Source organism: Bactrocera latifrons, unplaced genomic scaffold (genome assembly GCF_001853355.1).
Source record: "Bactrocera latifrons isolate USDA-ARS-PBARC rearing strain unplaced genomic scaffold, ASM185335v1 scaffold_158, whole genome shotgun sequence".
Taxonomy (NCBI): domain Eukaryota; kingdom Metazoa; phylum Arthropoda; class Insecta; order Diptera; family Tephritidae; genus Bactrocera; species Bactrocera latifrons.
The window spans coordinates 482755-507567 of NW_017535052.1; the positions used below are offsets into that span (position 1 = coordinate 482755).

Sequence of the window (24813 nt, forward strand, 5' to 3'; positions counted from 1 at the left end):
GCTTCACTTGGAATATCTAATTGGCGCCGCGTAGCGAAAAGAAGAAACGACTGGCGCGCTGTTGTTAACTCGGCTATAATCGCGTAAGCGGTGTCTACGCCAATCAAGAAGAAGAAGAAGTAGCAGCGACAACCCTAACGTCACGTTCCGTTAAAAAACTCCTAAACGAGGAATAAATCAATAAATATCTACTATCCCTATATCAGAATCTTTGTACTTTACAGCTGAGATAATTCAAGATGCTTTTATAGAAGCCGTGGTCAAAAATGAACGTTAGGCGTGGCACCACCCCTTTTCGGGGAAAAGATATCAGTCAGGACATACTAGATATACATACTACCTAATTTGTCGTGTTGTGGAATCTGATAGTTGTCAGAATCAATATTGAAACCGATCAAAAAAAGTAGTAGGTGTCATGACTTCAGATATTATTGATTTGATATTCGAACCAGAATTTATATCGGTTTTGGGTGTTAAGGAAACCAATTTTATCGGTTTTGCCATCAGAAACGAAAAGACGAAAATCCAAACAGATTCTGTGACACCATTGAAAATCAGAATTGGTTTGCAGTTCTGACAGCTAAGCAATTTTGTCTTGGATTCCATAACACCCCTGAATGTTACTTTGACATTCCAATGTTCTAAGGCAAAAACAAACGAAATCGGACTAAAACCACGTCTACTTCTCATATAATCTAAGAATGATAGAAACAAGATTGCGCAGTGACGAGTTCAAATTTTGTTCGTTCTGCGCATTTACATACGTCACGGTTGACCAACGTACAGCCAGCTGATTTTCAGTTGCTTGTTTTTCTGTGCAATAAGAATCAATTTTGTATTGCAGGCATAAAAAAATATGAATATCATTAAAAGTTAACATCAATACACATAAGTGAATATTAATAACAAATATCTATGTATATATGATTATTTTACAGTGAACATTTACCTACATATTCAATTCATTGTATTTTCATTGCATTATTTAATTTTGTCTCTTTGCTGTGTTTGTTTCAACTCTATACATACATACATTTATGCAAATAAAAATATTGAATATTTTGTGACCAACTATCAATTTAATGTCTTATTTAATTTCCTTTTTTTTTTGCTGTACATATTTTCAATTAAGTTTTTATTTAAGGAACGAATCCTAAAATACATTCTAGCTCTGAAAAACAATTATTTTACTTTGATGCTACAATTAACAAAATTACTTAAATCTAAGTGCTTCTGGACGTATTTGTACATACGAGATGTATATGCAAATCAGTACCATTTAAGTCGTCAAATACTGCTTGCAAGGCTCTCATATGCTCCATCAACATATCTGTTGGTTTTGAGAGTCCTCCTTTCGATAGGTGATCCACTCAAGTATAAGACGAACAATTTTCTGAATTGGCACAAATTTCGGGGTTGTCTTTACCAAGTTTGTGGCAGATGTACCCTGCCAAATTTTCAAGCCGCTCGTTGTTGAGAATCTTCAAGTCATCATTTTTTTCAATTGGGGCAGCGGAATTTAGATCAACTGACACACGTTGAAAAATATTACCTGCAAAAATATAATAAACATACATACATGCGTAAAAATAAATGGAATAAATTGCTAGTTAAGATTATTATTACAATTAGGATAAGAAACAATGGTTAGTATTCAAAAACTTAGTATGTATGTAAGTACATATTCGCATTTGCTAACATGAAAACATTTTTATATAAGAATATTTTCTGTAGTTTTAGGTTTATAATACTATGTACGTTTAAATTTTGATAATTACCGGTTAGAGATAAGTAATTCCCTTCCATATCTGAGGTGTTGTCGACTTCAACATTTCCTTCATCTGTCTTGATGGAACTCCTTTCTGTCAGGGTGATGTTGTTGTTGTTTTAACGGTTATCAGTCCCCGTTGGGATGGTGAGGGTTATCTGTGTTGTCGTCGATGTCATCTAACGGGAGGCCCAGGAAACGTGCTGTTTCGACGGGGTCGGACCAGAGGGAAAAAGGTGTTAGATGGGTGGGGTTGGTTGGRCATGCAAAGAGGTGGTCAGTGTCATGCGGAGACTCGTTGCATGCAGGACATACGTTGGGTATGTCAGAGTCTATTCTGGATAGGTAGGAGTTTAACCTCCTACAATATCCAGAACGAAGTTGCGCAAAGGTCACTTGCGTTTCTCGCGGCAACTTGAGCTCTTCGTTTGCTTTGGGAGGAGTTCATTATGCTCCTTAACTGGGAGCATAAGCGTCTCGCTATGTAGGTGCTCGATAGGAGACATCAGGAGGCATCAGGAGGATACGGAGAAACCCTGCTGCAAGGCGTTGCTCCAGTGACGACACACACAAATCAACACTCACCGATCCAAACGGGGTTAGATCGCCGAAAGAACAGCCCTTGGTCGGATGAAATCCGAGTCAATTCCGGTAACGTAGAAGGCTGTCGTGGGAATTGCTGTCAGGGTGATCGTGAAGACCGCCTTTTAACCTGATTACGCCAAACAAATTTTCTAAAACGTCCTGGTTTAAACGAGACTTCATCCTTTTCTGCCCTTCATTAGCCTCTGCAGGAGTTAATCTGGTTAACGTGAGAAAAGCGCTAGATAGCAACTTCGTTAGACTCCGCGACTTAAAGAGAAAGAGTGTTTGGTTATAAAAGTAAAATTATTGTAATCAAAATGCTATAATTATCCATTTCAAACTGCAAATTTCTTTCGAAGGCTTCTGGCGCGAAGTGCACAAAAATGAATCCACTATTTTAGTACTGTTTTATCCTAAGGTAAATAGAAAAATCTCCATTTCGTCGCACTATTTTTAACATTGTTATTATTGCATCCGAACACTGCACAACTCATTTTAAAAAATATAAAATTTCACAATTAATACTACACTCGAAAATACAATTCGAATTCACATTCAAAGGAGCAGGCGAATATAAGTCAACCGTGACGTCATCAAGAAAAGCTGACCGAAAGCAAACATGCGCATTGCGTAATCTTTTTCTCTATCAATCTTGCATATAATCCAATTCTAAATTCCATCTGTTCCCTTCACTCTCCAAATTGCAAACCAAGCACCAATGAATGTATCAGGATAAAACTTTTGCCCTTAAAGTAGTCCACCTTATGACCAAAAAGTCCTCAGATACCGAAAACATTGATTAAAGGACCAGTTGTGAATTTTTTATTGAAAATATCGGTAAATCTGTGAGACATATACATGTAGAAATTCGGAGAATCCTCTTATGCCTGTATGCAAAAAAAGAGTTAGTTACCATCTTTGTTCCTAAAATTGATAAAATCAGGTGAAAACTTGCCAAAGACCCCATATAACTTACAAACTTTATGCACTTGAAGGTATTTCCCCGGATTTGACCTGGCAGACTGCGAGAGTATCAAATGTTCGTTTACACCCGAACTTAGCACTTCCTTACTTGTTTTAAATGATATTTGTTTAAATGAATTCATACATATCATATTAAATTTATTTATGGCAATACAGTTGCTAACACTTCGTTTGTAGGGAACTAGTGGAAAAAGCAATTGTTCTCAATTAAAACCTGTCAAAACTTACCTAGCATTAAATAAAAAAGTGGTACAAATTCTTAACAATAAAATAGTTTTGTCTGACAAATTAAAGACAAGGAAATATTGAAATAATCTATTTTATTTTATTGTACTAATTATAATAATCTCTTTAAATAATTATGTTAAACTTTTGGAATATGAGTATTTACTTTAATAAAATGGTTTGAATAATTTTGAAAAGTTATAAATTTTGTTGTTAAAACAAAATAGGCTTAGAAGAAGCGGAAAATTTGGCATTTGCCGAGGGCGGTAAATTGCCTCTGGCCCGCCCAACTATAAATACACACGTTGTTAACTTAATAATAGCTCTTAAACTAATTTTTGAAAATTATTAGGAATGAAATATATTTTTACGCTTAGCATAATTAAGAATAGCCATGTTTTTGACCTTATTATTTATAAAGGCTTTTCCGTAAAATGATTGGTTACCAACAATTCCCCAAAGCACGAACACTATGTGGCAGTAAGTACATTCCATTCAAAACGAGGATTTTTCGAATGTGTCACCGGTAAACATTCCGGTTCCACCAATTTCCAGCCACCGTTCTCCATCTCCTCGACAGCGCCTAAACTGCAATATGGTATTTTATGTATCACTTGGCGCAATTCATTTGTAGAACGTGGTTCGGCACCAATTAATTGTCGTGTACACGTGTCAAGGGTAGTGGCATGTGCGACTATTAAAATGTTTCCCTCTACAAAAGAAAACAATTCAAATGAAAAGAATCAATGTTCAAAATTTCACTAATGTTGGATTATTCATAGCTCACTTGTAGTTTCAATGATTTTTCGCAAAGTTTCATAATTACGAATATAAAACTCTTCTGTGGTTTCCTTGACGCACTCATTCAATTTAGTGTCAGAAATGAAAGGTTGATAACTTGCATCTATGTTGTAGTCAGCATCTAGCAGCTCTGACTTACTCATCCAATCTGGCACACCATCTGGATACCAAGCCATCCATTCAAACAAACCCGGTTCTAGTTTAACTTTGAATTTGTTACGCAAGTGTAAACCTATATGTTTCAAGTTGTACCGAATTACAGTATTCTTATTATAGTACAGCATTAAATACTATTATATTCTAACCTTCTAATGTACTCATACATGTTTGAACACAACGATAAGCTGGAGAGCAGTAAACATGGTCGATGCGAGCATTGCATTCAAGTAACGCTTCACCCGTCAATTTCGCTTGATAAAGTCCAATGTTTGTGAGCGGTGAATCATTTTGCCAACCGTCTGGACATCTTTGCCTTTGCACACAAAAATTATTTATTACTTATTGGTAAAGCTTCTAAAGACAGGTTTTCCATTTTAATTGGGTTATGATTTCGAGACCTGTTGTTTTACCTACCTTCGTGGTAATTTCTTCGGCATATTTAGATCTTTGCGCACATAGTTGTTGAATTCATCGAAACAATAAGGTATCCAAGTACCGAAGGTAAAATCAACACGTTCACCATGTCGCATTATATACAATCTACGACTCTTGTTCGGCGATGCCTCAAGGCTTGCAACTTCATTTGAACGATCAGAATTTATACTAAGCGTGTCATCTGCACGTGGCGTTGAAATACTAATTGGCTCCACCATTATCTCCATGTCTCTTCGCTTTTTTGCCACTTCCATTGCGTGTGGCGAACTAATTTCGAAGCTGGGCGTTTCTTGTTGTAAAATGCATTCCGACTGATGTTGTATATGCTGCGGTTGTGATAGTTGACTACTGTTTGGCATTGAATTGTGATTCTCTTGTACAATTGGCAAATCTAAATAAGGTTTTAATGTTCTGTGTAAGTATTTTTCCACACTGTTCTCGGATTCCTCATTAAAAGAAGGGCTCTCTATTAATTCATGCGACAAGGCAACTATCACATCTGAAATAAGACAGAAATGGATAACAAATCTATATACGGTCAATAATGTAGAAACAAGTAGTTGCACAGACTTTGATGATGTAAACGCTTCTCACGTTCGTCGTGATCAATAGAAATGCTGTGACCATCCACAATGTCAATTTCTTCAGCCGATATTAAAGATGGGGTCGTTGATTTAGATAACTGTACAACGCGGTGAAGTGTCCACGCGTCTGATTCAGCGGTTCGTTCAGTATAATTCACAGGCAAGTAACCAACACTTCCAGTTAGCCAGGAAATACCCTCTGCCCAGCCATCGCTAGAATTGTCTACAGCATCCGTGTTCAAATAAATATAATCACCGATGCGCAACTCCAATTCATCAATTTCATGGGGGCTATGAGGATACACCACTTTGTGCACCTACAGAAGCGCGAAAATAGTGTTGTTTTGAATTATCAATCGTTGAAAAACAGCATTTATAAAAAAAAAGTAAAAGGAAACACAATTTTAAATAAAAGTTAATAATAAAGAATTAATCGAGAAAAAAATATACATGTAAAATGGTAAATGATGCAATGTACTTGTTTTGTGGTTAGTCGTGGGTCGCGCGAATACAGACGCAGCTCCCAATTTGAGGCAGAAGTTGCATTGAGCGATTCCACTAACGTTTTCAGTGAATTAAATTGATTCTGCGGAAACTGATATGCTAAGGTAAGATGTAGAGATTTTACGTGCGGCTCCAAAGATATTGCTAAAATATACACATATATGTACATATATTGTATTTGTAGACAAAAAAGTGGCATTAAATTTCTTATATACATATGTCTACGAGTGCATGCAAAATTGTATGTATTTATATATATATTAATACTTTCAGTTTACCAAATACTTATAAACAAAAAATAATGTTCGGAATTGAGCCTCCAAACCAAGTAAAACTACAGAAGCAATGAGTTACAAAGAAATATAATTTCAAAGGTGGACAGTATTAGAATCCAAAAATGTTTGTTTATAATTTCACAGGATTTTACCCATTCTATTTTATTCGAGCTCAAATTAATTTAACACTCATTTAGTGGCCGTAATTTATTTATCTTTTACATAAGCATCGAAACTAAAAGCTTTTTAATACATGGGGTTAAAATTGTTCAATCAGTTTGTGTGACAGCTCTATGCTACAATGGTCCGATCCGAACAACATACTCGGGTATTGTAGCATAGCAATGCGCTTTAATCCGCACATATATGTATGTACATAATAAATAATGCCTGCAGACTGACATTGGTAATCACGTAGCTCGTCACGTTGATCATTTATATATACATACATATGTATACTTTACGTTATTTTTGTGATTTAAATTATATTTATGCATTTTGCACTGGATTCAGAATGCTTCTAATAATTAGTGATTAAAAAATTAGATGTACATATGAAAGATAAATCACACACACAATTTTCTAAAATAATTGTTATTTTTCTTACATCGACTACTACGCGGTATACAACGTGTACCAGATGAAACACCACCGCACCATGGGAAGCAAGCAACTATTGCATCAAGCTGCTCGTATGTATCACTTATGACTTTATGAAGTTTTTTTAGCAAACAATTTTTACAGTTAAGCACAATGTTACAAGTTCCAATGAAAGCGTTTTAAAAATGTAGAAAAGAGCACCAAAAATTTACCATTTACATAGTTAAAAATATTAATATAATACCTTGGTCTCAAAAAATATGACAACGAAAAATTAAATAACTAAAGATATTTTCATACATGAACATGTTCATACTTGAATTGGAAACCTCCTTAACATATTGTAATGAAAGCCGTTTCATATAGTTTGCGTCATCCTCGGCTACAAAAAATCCCATAAAATTTTGACTCAAATAAGGCTCTAATTTCAATGGACGATCTAGAAGTGGTCCACTCATATCAACTACTTGTTTCAAGGCTTTAGATAGATGCAATGAACTTTCGTCTGGGGCCTTCATAAAAAGGAGAAAAATTAAAACAAAAAATTGATGATCACGCTAGCATCTGCAAAATTCAGATCAATATCTTTTTAACATTTATTTTTACCTTAAAAAATGAAACCAATGTGATATGTGGCACATAATTATGAGCACCATTCCAACCACACATTATCCGTGATTGGTTCCAAAATTCCTCCAATTGATGTAAAAATGAGCCAGTAGGGCATGCGTACAGAATATATTCTCGCGGACAATTTTCATCCAAAGTTGAGTCATTAACATGCGCAAGCAGCCAATCAGAAGCGATTTGAACACCTCGATTACCAGTTGCTGCCAATGCTTTTTCTCTGTATTTAAAAAATAATATTTACATGTGGTATTATCTATAATACACATAACAAAAAAAAAAAATATTTTCAGAAATCCCTGTTTAAGGATCAAATATCTTTGGAAAGATATAAACTCTATAGCTTTAAGTTCATTTTTTTCTATTCACAGCTGCGTGCGTCACACAATAACCGACTTTTATGCTACAAATTGCGAGCGAGAAATTTAAATACATACAAAATATACTGGTCGCTAATAATTTGTTACCAGCTATCTATTTGCTACAACCTTTCCTTAAGAATGTTGTTGTTGTAGCGGCAGAATTCTGCCAAATTGACAGTCCTTGACCGGATAAAAAATGCGGGTCCGTTCCGGTTACGTAGACCTGACTGTCGTGCGAACGATTTCCTTAAGAATCTGTGAATATGCTTTATTCTAATGATTATACCGTGTAATAGTTTAAATGCAGAGAAAAATATGCAAGTTTCTTACTCACTGGAACTATTTAAAACTAACGTAATTGTATTTCTTTAAAAATATTGTCGTCCTTTTTTTAACAATTTATTTATTTACTCAGGGTTTTGCGGTTATAATATGGATATTTTGAAAAGGCTGCTGGCTAAGAAAAACTATGTTCATATTATTGGTTATTTACTGATACCTCTTGGTAAGTTAAGAATATTTATATATATGTAGATTTGTCGACTTTTATAAATATAATATCCAGTATGTATATTTAAACGTGAGTTGGTTTCAATTTATCAATAATTATATAGAATCACTTTTTACACACTTATGATGTTAACTTACGCTCTGTGCTTGGTAAAACCCATTTGTAGTAACGTCTGCAACGGTGATAAGTGCTGCTTTGAAATTCTAGTTGGTGTCAGGTTCTTTCGCGGCGGGAGTTGAGCCATGGTTTATGTTCCTTCTTATCAAAAACAGAACAGTGGTAATGAGGTTTCAATTAAAATTAAAAATTATCCTCAATAATTATGATCGGGTACATACAATCTAATACTTTTGTTGTACAACCAGGTACAATCCCTGGTACAATTTTGCAAATTTATATGATAAGATTCACTTTTTCTTTCTATCGTCTACTTAATCGAAACTGTCATGTTAATGAAGCTGAACTAAATAATCCTAATAGCAGCTACCAACGTTAGATTTGTTTAGCAAACTACGCCACAAAACGAAGCAAGTTAAATATAATTTTTTTTATTATTCATATTTAAAACGAATCATCATCCAATGTTTAATACAGGAACAGAAAATAACAGCTATTTCATAATTTTTGACTAAAAAACTATTTTGAGCGTATATGATATATCTACGTTCTCTGCCACAAGTCTGTCACTGGCATAATTGAATCGTGACATAAATTCGAAACAAAGAGCATACATATATAATATTCGTTCCCGGGTGTAAGCCCGAGCAAGTCACGACTACCGAAACCTAATACATCGCACTGAACAATGAAGCGCAGAAAAAAGGGTATGTAGTAAGGGTAGCAAGTTATGGCTTGGCAAAGCGTTAAATAATGAGAGTTGTCCATTTTGCTTGGCTTCGCATCGAAAAACTTTTTACGTGAACTTATGTGCTGTCAAATCAAAAGTCTGACGCAAAACGAAGCAAAAGTTCTATGTGAATTGGCCACTAGTTTTCACTGTTCGACACAAAACAAGCCTAATATGCAACAAATAGAGAGCGACACAACATGACTGCACATCTGTGAACTGTAAACGGCGTCGTGAAGCCAAAAGTAATTTTATGCAAAGAATAAGTAAATTAATATGTTTTTAATTATAGATTGTTATTACAAATGATATAATAGAGGCATTTTGTGATTCTCTTTGTAAAATAACGTTATTAAAGCTTTGAGTAATTTTGAATATTAATGACATCACTACTCCTCTATACTGTCGTCACAAAGTTTAAATATATTTTTAAATTCTGTCGTGTAGTCGTACAGCTGTCTAAATAAATGTGTCCTTAAGAACATGTGTATTTTAATATTTGATAGATGTCGCGTCTGTCGCTCTCTATGTATTCAGTACTCAATTGTTATCAAAAATTTAATGATAAGCTATTTCGACATGCAGGTAATAAACTATGGCGCGGCATTATGACTTATTAGGAGTGTATTTATAGGAAATGCTTCCTCTTTACGTAGGAGCAAGTACGACGGTGAAGGCATATGCAGAAAAACTCCTGCGGGACTTGTGGGACTTGATGCATTTATAGAAACTTATCAATCAAATCTTGTAACGTAGAACCGACTGTTGTGGGGTTTGTACTACAAATAACTCATATAATTAGGGGTTTATATAGTCTTATAAAGTTATAACGAACAGAAAACATTGCGTTGAGGATTGTAATTGCTTAAACTCATTTATGTATGTAATCCAACAATTGATTTAAACCAGAGTAACAATTTATGATTTTATGATGCGTTATGATAAGATGTGAGTCGCCTAAATACCAACGAAATTAGTTGATCCATTTACTATATGTATATAACTCTATACATACCAGTTAATTTTAGATCTTACAAAAACACATTTACTGATCCAAAATATTGTAGATGTTAAAAAGACACAAAAATGTAGGTTTGTTTTGGTTAAGTATTTAATAGTGTATCTAACTATAATAACTTATTTTCTACATACATATGTACATATGTATACAAATGTCTAAGTAAACTGATTGCATTTTAGACTCACAAAATCACCTAATAAATAGGTACAATATAATTATCCAAACTGATGGTTTACAATTGTTTTACATGTAATAGTAAATCAAATAGCCGAAAAACCGTGAAAAAGAATGTTCAGCGTATTATTTCCTTAAGTTTCAGTGTTTGCTCTAAAAAGGATTCAGCGTAAAAAAGATCTCTATTTTCAATTCAAACCGTGATTAAATCATTTTACTTTTCCATATATTTTTATACAACTTTGGACATGTCGGACACTGTAAAATACATATACACAGGTGAAAAAAAGTAATTTCTTCGAGTTTTACCAATTTTGCATGATTCCACAAAAATATATTTTTTTGACAGTTTAAACAAAATTTCCATTACTCTATTCGCTACCCTATATATGTGAGTATATATATATAACGTTTTATGTGAAAAATATCCAATTAAAATTTAAAACGTTGAGGAGAATACAACCGTAAGTGATAAAGGTAAATATATTTTTTGTAATTTTTTAATTCCGTAGTTCAGCCATTTGGGCTTCGAAAAGAGCAGTATTTATTTTATGTTTAAGACCTAATAACACTTCACGATTTGTTATGTTGCGCATTTCATTAGATACATATTCGCCATAAGTAGTATATTCGTCGCGTATATGACCTGATGTGTGAAACACTTGCGGTCCAGAATTCGGATTGGTTGGTTTATCTAGATTTCGTCCTGGCAAATGTTGCTTTTGTTGACTGCTGATTTTGATTTTGGAATTTAACAATATGTTTGGTGGATGTGTACCTGCAGATGGGGTGGATGTTATAGGCAAGGAATTTTGTTGTCCTGGGCCGCCATAGAAATCTCGTTTGTCCTCATGTGACGGGTCAGCTTCATCTTCATATTCAATCTCTGGATCATTGCAGGAATTATTGTGTTGAGCTTTTATAATACGTGTAGATATTGTTTGCTGATTATGAGAAATATCACAGCCATCAGCTCCTGTCGAAGATGTGTATGTGATTTCTTCCTCTTCCTCCTGTAATTGAATAGCTTCCAATTGTTCTTCATCTCCTCCTGCGTTTATTCTCTGACTATTCATTTGGTCTTCAACTTGCATTTCATTGTTATAGCTTTGCTGCTCCATTGTAATAGTCATTTTTTGCTTATCATCACCATCATCAATATCTTTGGTAGTTTCTTCAATTAACTTTTCTAATGCGCGTGATCGACTGGTATTACGGTAATGTTTAGAGTTGCTTATGGGCTCTATCGCAATAGCAGACTTTTGATGTATTAAAAATTCTTCATTTACATTGTTATTTAAGTTCACAGAACTTCCACTGCTATCGTGATGAGTATTCGAATCTCTTATAATATATTTTGATGTCACTGTTCCATCTTCCGTAATTTCATTTTTAATACGTCCTCTCGAGAGCCGTCGAGCCATTGGAGAACTTAAAAACTGCAAGTTCTTGAAACCAAACCATTTGGAATTGTAGGGCTCTTTACGATTCATTCGATTTATTTCGCGATGGTATTGAGTACGCAAAGTGTGGAATTTCTTCTCGACCTCGTTAACAGATATGCTTCCACCAAGACTATTACTCACTTCTATCAGAAGATTCTGTTTAATATCCTTTTTCCTATAATCATCATGTGTCATATCCCATAGACCTCGTCTTTTACGGTATTCATTAATAAGTGTAAGTGTTCTTTCTCGCGTCCATTCCATGATTTATTGTTAATATCCACAATAAAGGTTATATAGAAATTAATATACAAATAGTCCTCTTAAAGTTACTCTAAATCGTTAAATTTGTTGGAAAAGAGCTCGAATGTTGATAAAGGTCCCGTACAAATTTTCGGCTAAGGAATATGATGTAAAATGCTCTTAAAAAATATGATCAAATCAATTCATATGCTGATGTATATATACTTAATTAAACAATATTTATCAGTAAACAATTTTTCATTCACCTAGTGTTACAGTTTTGTTTTAGTCTCCATCTTTACGATGGTCTCCATGTTTAACAATCGGGGACCCAGATATCTACAAATTGTTTTTATCCATCTTGGGAGACTTTTTGACTTTTATTAATCTAAATTAGAGCTACCACTGAATCAAGTTACAAATTTCTTCCTTTAGAATAGTTACTCCGCAGTTGCACGATCAACCACCTGCTTTAAAGCACGCAGCCTGTTTAAAAAATCACAAATATTTTTTGTAGGCTTCTAATATAAATTAGACTCTAAAATTATTAGAATGTTTAAAATTAAACTGACCATTTTATATTGAGATATTATATAAAAGAAAATAATATTTCTGCCGATTTTCATTTATACTGTTTTTATAATATTTCCCAATTTCACAGCAAAAACGCAGAAAATTTTTTACTTTGAGTTAACATAAATGACTACTGTGAAGAAAATATCAATATATGCAAACAAAAAATGTATCAACTAAGAATATTTACATAGTATATCGTTTTTCTTAGCTCGCTGTGTACTCAAGTACTTCTCAAAATTTATGAAAATTGAAAGTCGTACATTGATAATCGATAATAATTTCAAGACGTCGTCTTCAGGGAAATCGAGTAGAATTCTTAAAAATTAATAATGTAATGATTAATATACTTAAATTGAATCTATGAAAATAACGAAATATTCACATTTCCGACAATAGCATGTCGTTTATTTGCAAAACTATATTATCAGTAATTTTTACTTGATCGTCAACTTGCCCTATTATTGATTTTAAAATTTCTTTCAAAGGTATTAATTATAACTATACAAAGATTTGTGAGTAAAATATTAAAAGAAGAATAAAGATAAAATAAATTTTTCCCCTTTTAACAAATGCATTTTTAGAATTTAAGGCATTAGTCGATTTAAAAACAAATAAAATTGTTCTCAATCAGTATTATTAAAAAATAGGTCTACATATTATGTAATATTCTTTGCTTCCTTTGCAAAATATAAAGATATGGTAACGCCATTTGCTATTATACAACTGTATTAATCGTTCTTCTACAAACTGTTTGTTGCTGTCTGTATAAATCGAAGTGAATAAAAAGCGAAATTTTAAATAAAAGTTGTTTTAGAGATAAAAACTAATTAATTCATGCAATTTAGTTATGCCTTAATTTATGAAAGTGTATAATACTTAATTGAAATTGGTGAATTTATGAATTTTAAACACAAATATCTGAAAAACTAAGATCGCGGCAGTTATATATATGCATAGAAATATTTATATATATATATTAATACAATAATATGAAAAGGCAAAATGTTCGTACCCTATCCCTGGTCGTTTGTACGTTTACATATTTGCTTATTGGTGCGGCTGTATTCGACTCACTGGAATCACACACAGAAGCGAAGAGATGGGATTTTCTGCAAGGTAAATATTTTATTCCGGGGAATGTTCGCTTAGTGATACTACTTTTTGAAGAGGTTTTGCGCAAAGGGGGAGGGGGATGGGGGCTTGATACTCCTCTCATTTGAAAGGTAATGAATGGAGCTTTTGAATACTAGCACCCTTCCCCCCCTAGGAGGACTTGGGGCTCTAGGGCAGCCTACTAAAAATGGTGTAAAATCGTAGTTTTTCCATACAATTTTCACTAATTATTATAAAATTTATGTATTTTTACGCATAGAGTGACTATGTTTATTATTTTTACTATTTCAATGAATTAAAGTGGAAATCCACATTATTTAAATAATAAAAACACTGAAAATTTAAAATTGTAAATTGTGTCGGTAATAATGCATACAAGTAGTTGAAGTACCAAGATAACCCAACCAACCATTTGTACAAGACCCCCTAAATAATAAAATTGGGAATATCATCATCTTTGAAAAAAATTAGATATTATTTTATATAATACTGTTTTGAAAGAAAATTTCAAAGCTCCCTGAAAAGCGCCGCAGGCGAAAATTTGGAATAAAAAATCGCGCGATTTCTTTGCAGTGCAGTATTCTGGCAGGTCTGAAGTCTGCATCCAGGCGACCATATTGGTGCTGCGTAGTTAAGGACCGGCCGGCCGATTGCATTGTAAGTTGCCAACAACGTTTCTTTGTCTTTTTCGAATGTGCTGCCGGCTAGCGACTTGAGGATCTTGTTGTGGCTCTGTACATTGGCGATAATCGCGGTCGTATGGGGAGAGAAGGAGCATAGACTATCGAAGGTTACGACTAAAATCTTTGGGTTATTGACAGTCGGAATTTTGACGCCATCGACTGCAATATTAAGCTCAAGTCTATACTCCTTCGTCCAGTTCGTAAATATGGTCGCTGTGGATTTGGTGGGGGAAAGTGTAAGGTTTCGTGCAGTGWGGAAACGAGAAAGGTCGGAGAGGTAGTTGTTTACCTTCGAACACATGCCATCGATTCCATTGCCCGACGTCAATTTCATGCAGTCATCTGCGTAGGTTATGGAAACCCCCTCTGGTGGTTGTGGGAGTTTCGAGATGTAGAAGTTAAACAGTAGCGGGGCGAGGGCACCACCCTGCGGAACCCCCTGTTTAATTCTTCTCATTTTAGCTGTTTCACCTCCAATTAGTACGGATGACTGATGACCGTTCAGATAGTTCATGGTGCACCTCTTTAACCTTGGAGGAAGCGTGGTTTTTTCAATGTCTTGCAGTAGCGTTATGTGGTTGACTCATTCAAAAGCTTTTGACAAGTCCAACGCTACGGCGAGCGTTCTCTCACAGGGTGGTTTCTGGTTGAGGCCACGAACTATCTGAGCGTTTATGACGCTAAGTGCTGTGGTGGTGCTGTGCACTTTTCGGAATCCATGCTGGTGACTGGCTAGACTCAGGTGGTGAGTGAAAGTCGAGAGTAGCAAGGCCTCAGCCAATAAGATTCCCCTTTCTTGGTTTCCCAGGTTTCAGTAGTGATACCACTCTTCCGATTTTCCACACATCGGGTATTTGAAGAGTGGTCAGTGACAGGTTGAGGACCATGGTGAGATAACCTACTCCCGCCGAGCCTAGATGCTTCAGCATTAGCATGTCGATTACTTCAGAGCCAATGGATTTGAAGGATTTTGCTTTATTGATGTCACTCTGAACCTCTTCATCGGGGAAAGTAAGCGGTGCGTAGTTGTTTGGCATTTTGCGCAGCCGTTGGTTAATACATCTCTTGGCTTTGTCTACCGAAGGGTGCAGTGTAAACTGCCGGCTAAAATAGCTCGCGCACTTCTTCGGGTCCGAAGAGGCATGACCATTGAATTGAACTTCAACTCGGTCAAAAGCTTACTCACACCGCTGGAGAGGTTACAGGACTTCAAGTACTCTATCCATTTCGTCCGCTGATGATGGTTTACCATACGCCGAATCTCCAAATTTTTTCGGCGATCTAACCCCGTATGGATCGGTGAGTATTAATTTTATTCCTGGAAAATATGATTTTTAAAACAACCTTGTTAAGGATGACATGATATGGGTCTCTCCCTTTTTCCCGGGTAAATTTTAGAATAGCATCCCCCGACTTCGGGTTAAAATGGGTATGTACGTATATACCAGATTATCCAAATCACGAAAAATAAAACGCAGATTTATGGTTTTTGAGATATTTGGATTTAAAGTTCAAAAATTCAACTATTTAAAATGGGTGTTTCTCCTATTTATAATGAATTTTACACTTATATTTATAATTTTTACCCCCATTTGCCCATTTATTTATCATAAATAGTGTAAAAATAACTTAAATTTCAAATTAAACTGTCATTGAAAATCAGAGATAAAGAGAAGATTTCAATCTGGCCGTTCCAGTCATTCCAATGACAAAACGTCAAAACCTACCCAACATTTTGCATAGTAGAATCAGAGTTGAAGGGATGTCCAACAATTACTAAACGTCAAAACCTCCTGAAGTTTGACAGTTGATCGATTGGAAACGAGCGATGGCCAGATTGAAATCGTACCAAAAAATATGTAAACGGAGGGATTTGTTGCACCACTTATAAAAAATGTAAAATAATGAAAATTTAATACATTTGAAATCGTACCAAAAAAAATTTTAACGGAGGGATTTGTTGCCCCACTTATAAAAAATGTTAAACAGTTGACAGTTGATCGATTGGAAACGAGCGATGGCCAGATTGAAATCGTACCAAAAAAATATGTAAACGGAGGGATTTGTTGCACCACTTATAAAAAATGTAAAATAATGAAAATTTAAAAGGTATCTGATGAAAATTTTTGTAATTTGAAGCATCATAGTATTATTTTCAATGGAAAATGATTAAAAAAATTTAATGATTGACAGCTAACAGGCTTAAATCCTGCATTGTCCATGGAAAGGTCAAAAGTCCATTGTTCTAATATACTACATAAAGATTTAAATAGTTTATCCAAATAATAAATAACCACTATATAGTAATTTGTATTCGTACTAAAATGTTGGATGTTTTAATTTAAGGGGTATTCTAGTCTAGAAATCTGAAAAAATCGAATTTTTTTTTTTTCATAATTCGATAGTTTTGATATTCAAAAATATATCCTTAAAAGGATTTTTCAAAACTCAAATTATTTTCAAAGTTATGCCATTTTAGTGACGTGGCAACTAGACCGGTTTAGCGAACTATCTATTGCGCTGCCCAAAACTTTACGTAAAACTTTAAACGTGTTTTTCTCAAAACTCCTTTTTTTGATCCGGTAGCCAAAAATCTCAAGTTCTAATCAGTCGATCTGTTTGAATTTTGGCATGATTTGAAATTTGGCATGAATATTCTTTAAATATATATCTATCACTAGAAGCAACAAAAAAAAATTTAAATTTACAATATTTAAAAAAAAAGTCAACAAAATTTAAAAATGAATTAATTTAATGAAAAAAAATTTTCTGCTTCATGACAAGGCGACATTCGTATTCRTCAAGAATCTGTCATTGTTTTATTTTTTCAGATTACGACAAGGGTAGAAATCATGGCGACGAGGACACGGCCTCTTTTTCCCCATTTTTCTTCAAGGACGCATAACTCGATTAAAAAAAATTTTTTTTGAAATTTATTTTGTGTACTCTTCTAAGTTTAATAAACAAATGATAAAAAACGGATAGTAAAAATATCTAGTGATTCTTTTTTATTAATTGTCGGAAAAAGCTCGAAATTCGAGCCTCTAGACTAGAACACCCCCTTAAATGACCAAAAATTATTGTTTTGTTCAATCTGGCCATTATGGAAAATGTTATAAAAAACGCTAAACACTGGAAAATATTGGACATATCCCTTTATTTCTGGTGCTGTCTTGATAAAAGCAAATAAGAAATTAATAAGAAGTTAATTCGGATAATGAGTAGTAAAGCGTTAAATTGTAGGAAGAAGAAATAATAAGAAATCGATTACGACGGAAAGWGGAGGTCCTGAGGGCTAATATACGCATATACCCTCAGACTTATAGTTTTCGAGATATTTGTATTTAAAGTTCCACAATTTTATATGCAACTCACAACTAGCAGTGTTGTCACTATTGTGTTTTGAAAAAAAAAATAAAAAAAATTTCTGTTTTTTTAGGGACGATGGTACAAAAGGGTTTTTGTTTGATGTGTATGGATTTTGTATCTTATGTTATTTAGTAAATAAAGATGAAAAAATAACCCTTGTCGGTCCAACACCGGGGTGTTCATAGTTCTTCTGTGTCGATCTACTTTCTTCACTGGCTGTATTTACTAAATATTGTATAATAATATTTTTCTCTTATTTTTAAATAATATATAATCCTAATCATAAAATGTGTGAAAAGTGGGTTAAACATTGTGAAATAATAAGCATTACTTTCACAAATTTTTGAACTTTAAATACAAATATCTGGAAAAACATAAGTCTGAGGAGGATATATCTACATACATTTTTTAATCCTGAGGACCTCCTCTATCCATCCGTACCATCAAATAACGGCGCCAAAAGAATCGTAGGCACAATTCCGATTTCTTTGGCGCCGCGATCTGAAGGTACCGTTGGAAAGAGGAAGTCCCCCTGATTAAAAAATATAATATATAGGGGTATACGTACCGCAAACGCTTAGTTTACGAGATATTCGACCTTAAAATTCGTAAAATTCGAACATTTCAATAAGCTATTTCACCACATTAAACACACTTTATTCACGTTTTTCATTTCAAAATAATTAAATTACACTATAAACTTTTAAATAAATCCACATTTCAAACTTTTGGCAGTTTGCTTACCTAAACAATCTTTATTTTAAAAATTACATTTTACACTCGTTTGAACCTCATTTGTTTACCAAAAATTACGACGAAATGGAGTGCTGCCATTTGATAATAAGGAAAATTCGTCTTTTTAGCAAATTTCCTCTATTCATGCATATGGATATTTTCTTTTTTAAATTTATTAAGCAAATAAGAATATTATGTACATGTATTAGTAATATATCACACGATTTTACTTATATGTGTTTATCAAATATAAATCACATATTCATATATTCATATATGTATGTACTATATGGAAAAGTGTTCACATATTAAATTTTAGCTTGAAAAATCTTCTTAATCGTTTTTTTATAGTTAATAAAGAAAAAAGAATCACTCGAAAGTACAAACAAAGAAAACGCTGAAAAATCCTTCACTTTTGGTTTTTAAGGGGTGGCAAAGCTGGTTTACTTCGTAAATGTGAACACTCTAAACTTATCAGCCATAAATTTGATAAGTGATTTTTAAATTACTAAATTTTAATGCTTACAGTGTATATTTAAATATATGTACATATAAAAAAAGTGAAAAAAATTTAATGAAACATAAAGAAATAACATGTGTTTTCAGTGCAAATTTTTAAATTTTTAAACTAGAATATTTTAAAAAATATTAGTTATTTTTATATTATATCTAGCTATTCCTCCTCTGGAGAAGCTCCCCTATCCGTACATACTCCATTCCTACGGAAATTCGGGTTTTTAACCCCTCCGCCAAAGTAATCGGAATCGCGCCGAATCGTAATATAACCTACAAGGTAGAAATATCGAGAAATCCGTTACATTTAGTGTCAGAAGTGGCTTTTTAAACGTGAATATTTAAAAGAATATTAGTTATTTTTATATTATTTTTGGATATTCCTTCTTTGGAGAAGCTTCCCTATCCGTATATACCCAATTTCTACGGAAATTCGGTTTTTTAACACCTCCGCCAAAGTAATCGGAATCGTGCCGAATCGTAATATAACCTACAAGGTAGACGATATATCGATAAATTCGTTACAATTAGTGTCAGATGTGGTTTTGTCAAATAAACTCCTCAAGGAAATAATTATTTGAAAATCGCAAAGTTTAACGATCTGAAGATTCCATAACTGAAAAAGGACCTTAAGCAACGCGGTTTGGCGACAAATGGATAAAAAAAATTAATTACGATAACGATTGCGAGAGGGCACGGAAGCGGAAAACATTAAAGAGGAACAGGAAGGCACAACGAAGATAGAAGAAATGGACAGAAACATGATGTCAACGGACGTGTCAACGCTAATATCGACGCAGATAACTTCAAAAATATCAGAGTCATCACTAATATTGACGAAGTGCACTTACGAATCACGACAATCTTGGGGAAATGAAATGGCGGTATCATTAATCTGGTTGTCGTCATTCAGTTACGGAGAGGAAAGCCTAATATGTTTAATGTACGTAAGTACCAAACCATTAATGCTAAAATGACAATTTGATTATTAGCCAAATCCTATAGGATACCTTACCGACAGTACCCTTTCGAGGTAAAAACTCAAAACTGAGAAGAATTAAACAAGGGATTCCGCAGGGTGGTGTCATCTGCTTAGAGCGGAATAGCCTCCTAGGAGCAACAAGATCTCATTCCTCAATTAAAAAAGAACAAACTTTGCTCAGGACAAATCTTTTCAGCACCTTCTCAGACAGTGGGAAAATGAGTAATACCGGGTTATAACCCCGTTCACTGGCGATGATCGTCTATCCCGAAGCAGGGTGCATGAGTGGTTTCAACGTTTTCAAAGTGGTCGTGAGGACATAAATGGCGATCAACATATGGGCATTGAAATTCATGGAAATGGAATAGAACATCTTCAAAACATCGATTTATCGCATTTTGACCGAACATTTGCGCTTACGAAAGGTGTGTGCACATTTTGTTCCGCACAAATTGACCGATGAACAAAAATTGCTCAGAATCCAACCGTGCACCGTGGCACCGTGCGACTTCTTCCTTTTCAGAAAAATGCATTTGCGTCCCTGTTATGCAGACGTAGAGGCCATTCAAAAGGCTTGCACCGGCTTACTGGCGGCTGTACCGGCCAACGAGCTAAAATACTCGTTCGACATACCTTTTGGACCGTGCAAAAAGCTGAATTGAAGCAGAAGGAGACTATTTCGAATAAAATAAATAGATTTTACCGAAAAAACCATTTGTTCTGTTTTCTTTTTTTAAGTCCTGTTTACTGTGGAACAGAAGTTGTATAGATGAGGTGTCGGTATGGTAAGAACGTATATTCAAAATGGAAGACAATAATTCTTAGAAAGTATTTTGTGACTAATGACTAGAGACTGTATTGTGAATAGCAACTAGTCACAAATTCAGACTTTATTTCAAAATGTCTCCAATAGTAAATAGATGCTGCTTACTGAGTTCCGGTATTAGACTACTTTTTGTAGTAGTGCACTGACAGTATGGCTTTCATAACGGAGCATCTCGACAGGAAAAATCTATGTCTTACTAACTGTAATGCCGTGCCTATTGCCTGTGGAGACTCCATATTGCTTATTGCTTACAATATATGGAATACTAATTAGTTTGTCATATATTGTAAGCAATAAGCTGTCACTTCAACAGTTTTACAGCGCAGTTTTCATTTCCATGAAAATTTCGAAGAGACAATATATCCCGCTTGCACATACATACATATACCGACGGCATTTTCATTTTGGTAATATGAAATTTAGAAGAGCGAGTATTAAGACGGTTGTGTTATATTATTAAATAAAATACATTTTCAAAATAACATTTTTCCAAAAAATTTATATTGAGTTCAATATTGTTAATTTACAGAAAAATTATGCAAATTGGGTTGGGAATGAGCGAAGTCTTAAATTTAATAAACTTATATAATACAAACATAAATCAAAATATCACAATAAAAGCTATTTTTCCCAGAAATACATTGCAATTGGCAATAGATTTGACAGTTAGTATGACATAAATTTTATCCTGCCGAGATGCCCTGTAAGATTTAGGGAGGATCATACAAAGTCATACAATTTACGAACTTATCTAACTAAAAATTTATTAATTATGGACATTACATTAAGTATGACACCGAAGAAAGGCCAATAATCAAATGATCAAATATAATTTCTCTCTTCTAATTTTAGCTGTAAAAAGCAATTTCGTCAAAAAGTATAATGTTACTGCCGAAGACTATCGGATGATGGAAATAGTGATTATCGAAAATAAACCACACAAAGCCGGGCCGCAGTGGAAATTTGCCGGTGCCTTTTATTTTGCTACCGTAGTTCTGGCTATGATTGGTTATGGTCATTCAACACCAGTAACAATAGGTGGCAAAGCGTTTTGTATGGCATATGCAATGGTAAGTATTTACTTTACAATATTATACATAAGATTGCACAATATCCGTCTGTTGTTGAAGTAACTCCTGCTCTGAAAAATTCTATAAAATAAAATATATACATATATATAGTAAGTTACCATATTACAATTGTGTGAAAGTTTTTCTCATCATACCCCTGTATTATTTATATGATAAATTGAGTTTTTGGTAGCTGAGCTGCATTGTACTTAAAACCGGCAGAATAAGGCATGAAAATGAAGATGACTTTAACTTTTAATGTTTGTATTGGTTAATTTGTATACTTAACTCAAGTTAAGTTTTCTTGTTTTCTTAAGCACGATGTATCCAAACCTTGGTCCAGGAACGATACCACTAAATTTACTTTTTCTGACACTCCCGTCCCTCTGATTGACTTTATCTTCATGTAACCAATATACAAGTATTAAATTTCGTGCCCTTGGTTGAGTTTATATAAGGCGTGTTTTATTTTACCATCATAAGCTAGTAGCTAAGCCATGGACAAATAAAACACATCTGTATATTTCATATTTTTGCTTAAAAATTAAGTGTGTTGGCAATGCGGGTGGGAACAGTCAGCTGATATTCAATTTTTTATCCTGTCGATATGCCCCGTTACAAGATAAAATTTATGGCATACTAACGTCAAATCTATTGCTATTGCGTAACATAATCATTTGCGAAAAGGCGTCGGGTAGATAGGTTCGACCTAATCTAGCGCATTTTTGAGCTCTTAAAAAAATTATTTTTTTATTTGTGAAATATCGAACCTACCGAGCTGATGTAGCGCATGTTTTGAATAATGTAAGTATTATGTCATTCGTTAGTAAAATTGTGGTTGTACATAAATTTGTGTTAGCTGGATTAAGTTTACTCTAATATACAGGTTATGTAGAAATTAAACTATGTGCGCCTAAAACTTATAGTATATCATCAACAAATGCCCATTCTACACACAAAATAAAACCTAACGGTAAATATCATACCGTTATTATTTGTCAACTTACAGTGTGCACTTACCGTATGTACAATTTTTTAATTGTTGAACTTTTGAAAAAAATATTCAAAGAACAATATAAATGTGCTGGGGTATACATAGTTTTGTCGGATACTGTATATGTACACGTATAAAATCTTTGCCAATATCAATATTAGATTAACGACTGTAAAATGATATCGTTGCAGGTTGGCATTCCGTTGGGTCTCGTCATGTTCCAGTCGATTGGAGAACGTTTAAATAAGTTTGCTTCAGTAATAATACGACGAGCGAAACGTTATATGCACTGCACTCAAACCGAGGCAACTGAAATGAATTTAATGTTAGCGACGGGTATGCTATCGTCCATCATTATAACCACTGGCGCAGCAGTCTTTTCACGCTATGAGGGCTGGAGTTATTTCGACAGTTTCTATTACTGCTTTGTGACGCTCACAACCATCGGATTCGGTGACTATGTGGCGTTGCAAAACGATCAGGCGCTGATCAATAAACCCGGCTATGTTGCGCTCAGTTTGGTGTTTATTCTATTTGGGCTTGCGGTAGTCGCTGCCAGTATCAATCTGCTGGTTCTTCGCTTCATGACCATGTAATAGAAATAAAGTGTTGGGTATATAACACTGAATTTCATTTCAATCATAATTTCCGCACATCGATACTCGTACGTCGTTTTGTTAACGGCGTAGGCGTATTAAGATGCAGGATATTTACCTTATAATATCAGTGATGATGAAATGCAAATTTCGACTAATATTGTGGACATTACTTTTACAGGCAAGCTGAAGATGCAAAACGTAACGAACAGGATGCTCAAGAAGCCGCGGCAACTGCTTTCTCTCATCAACAATTAGCCTACGACGTCGAATCCAGTAATTTCAATATGCATGGTAAAATGTTACTGAACTCAAACTTCGATGAAACTTTATCAATTTGTTCATGCACGTGCCTTGGAGGTACAAAGTGTCTAAATCATGAACCATTTGTTGATCCCGATTTTCGACCTACTGATATCGTTGAGAGTACGCTGAGTTTGAAGCGTGCATCGGTTTGATATATGGCAACAAAATAGTAATGTTTTATTGAACAATGTTAATTGTTTTATGTAAAAAAGCTAATAGACAGATGTACATAGGGCACTAATTAAAGTTGGAAATTTATATGGTTATGACAATGTTAAGTTAACAACTTTGTTTAATTCCAGTTATTATTATGTTTCCTAAAATATACAATGCATTGAAATCTAAACTGGGCTAGATATGCGCTCCAGCAAGAGGCGACTGCCCCCCGAAACTATATTATACTGAACCAGGCATGGGCAAAGTCTTAGCAGGTGCTAAAAGAGCGTAAGCTATCGTATACGTACACACACCGATTGTCACTAACACGCACAAGCGAAGAGCGTAAAACGAGCACTTACGATGGAACAAAGCGATGTTAAAATCAGTCTGCAATCAGAAGTTGAACTGAGCAGGTTGATGCGCACGAGTTGTATGCCGTATATAAATGACCACAGGACTATGATCGGTCCTAATTCTTAATGGTTACAATCACATTTCATAGACTCACTTAGTTTAATTATTATATCGTATCCGTCCCAACTATTCGGCTAAACTTATGCAGTGAATCAATAGCTCCATTAACACACTTCGTATGTTGTGCGTAGTTCTTTTACAATTACAAACAACTCCATACACACCCGCAATGACCAGACATTAAATCTATTGAACCTAGCTGGGTCTTATTGGAAAACCGGAAACATCGAATTTCATGAAAAGAGTCCCTAAAATCTGCCTTATCGA

General features: G+C 34.3%; 3 protein-coding genes and 1 long non-coding RNA gene across 10 annotated transcripts; 2 read left to right on the plus strand and 2 right to left on the minus strand.

Moving 5' to 3' along the window:
* Positions 1-3706: 3706 nt before the first annotated feature.
* LOC108966291 (protein UBASH3A homolog) lies at positions 3707-8886 on the minus strand. 5 transcript variants are annotated; one of them, XM_018929098.1, is made up of 11 exons: positions 8759-8886; positions 8558-8675; positions 7527-7767; positions 7237-7432; positions 6928-7029; positions 6020-6189; positions 5528-5858; positions 4937-5456; positions 4669-4835; positions 4350-4595; positions 3707-4274 (listed from the first exon to the last, which is right to left on the minus strand). In XM_018929098.1, the coding sequence occupies exons 2-11, from the start codon at positions 8662-8664 to the stop codon at positions 4033-4035; spliced, it is 2322 nt and encodes a 773-aa protein (XP_018784643.1). In that variant the 5' UTR covers positions 8665-8675; positions 8759-8886; the 3' UTR covers positions 3707-4032. The 5 variants fall into 5 exon arrangements, with proteins under 5 accessions (XP_018784643.1, XP_018784642.1, XP_018784641.1 ...); XM_018929097.1 differs by having other exon boundaries at positions 8558-8678; XM_018929096.1 differs by having other exon boundaries at positions 8558-8886.
* LOC108966294 lies at positions 6131-7229 on the plus strand. Its single transcript, XR_001993177.1, has 3 exons — positions 6131-6149; positions 6961-7012; positions 7065-7229. It is a non-coding gene; the product is annotated as an uncharacterized LOC108966294 (long non-coding RNA).
* Positions 7924-24196, plus strand: LOC108966293 (two pore potassium channel protein sup-9). 2 transcript variants are annotated; one of them, XM_018929105.1, is made up of 5 exons: positions 7924-8263; positions 8325-8414; positions 21800-22017; positions 23203-23603; positions 23789-24196. In XM_018929105.1, exons 2-5 carry the CDS (start codon positions 8342-8344, stop codon positions 24063-24065), a joined length of 969 nt encoding a protein of 322 aa, XP_018784650.1. In that variant the 5' UTR covers positions 7924-8263; positions 8325-8341; the 3' UTR covers positions 24066-24196. The 2 variants fall into 2 exon arrangements, with proteins under 2 accessions (XP_018784650.1, XP_018784649.1); XM_018929104.1 differs by lacking the exons at positions 7924-8263; positions 8325-8414 and adding an exon at positions 13466-13842.
* Positions 10760-12508, minus strand: LOC108966292. 2 transcript variants are annotated; one of them, XM_018929101.1, is made up of 2 exons: positions 12417-12508; positions 10760-12305 (listed from the first exon to the last, which is right to left on the minus strand). In XM_018929101.1, exon 2 carries the CDS (start codon positions 12169-12171, stop codon positions 10963-10965), a length of 1209 nt encoding a protein of 402 aa, XP_018784646.1. In that variant the 5' UTR covers positions 12172-12305; positions 12417-12508; the 3' UTR covers positions 10760-10962. The 2 variants fall into 2 exon arrangements, with proteins under 2 accessions (XP_018784646.1, XP_018784648.1); XM_018929103.1 differs by having other exon boundaries at positions 12376-12506.
* Positions 24197-24813: the final 617 nt, after the last annotated feature.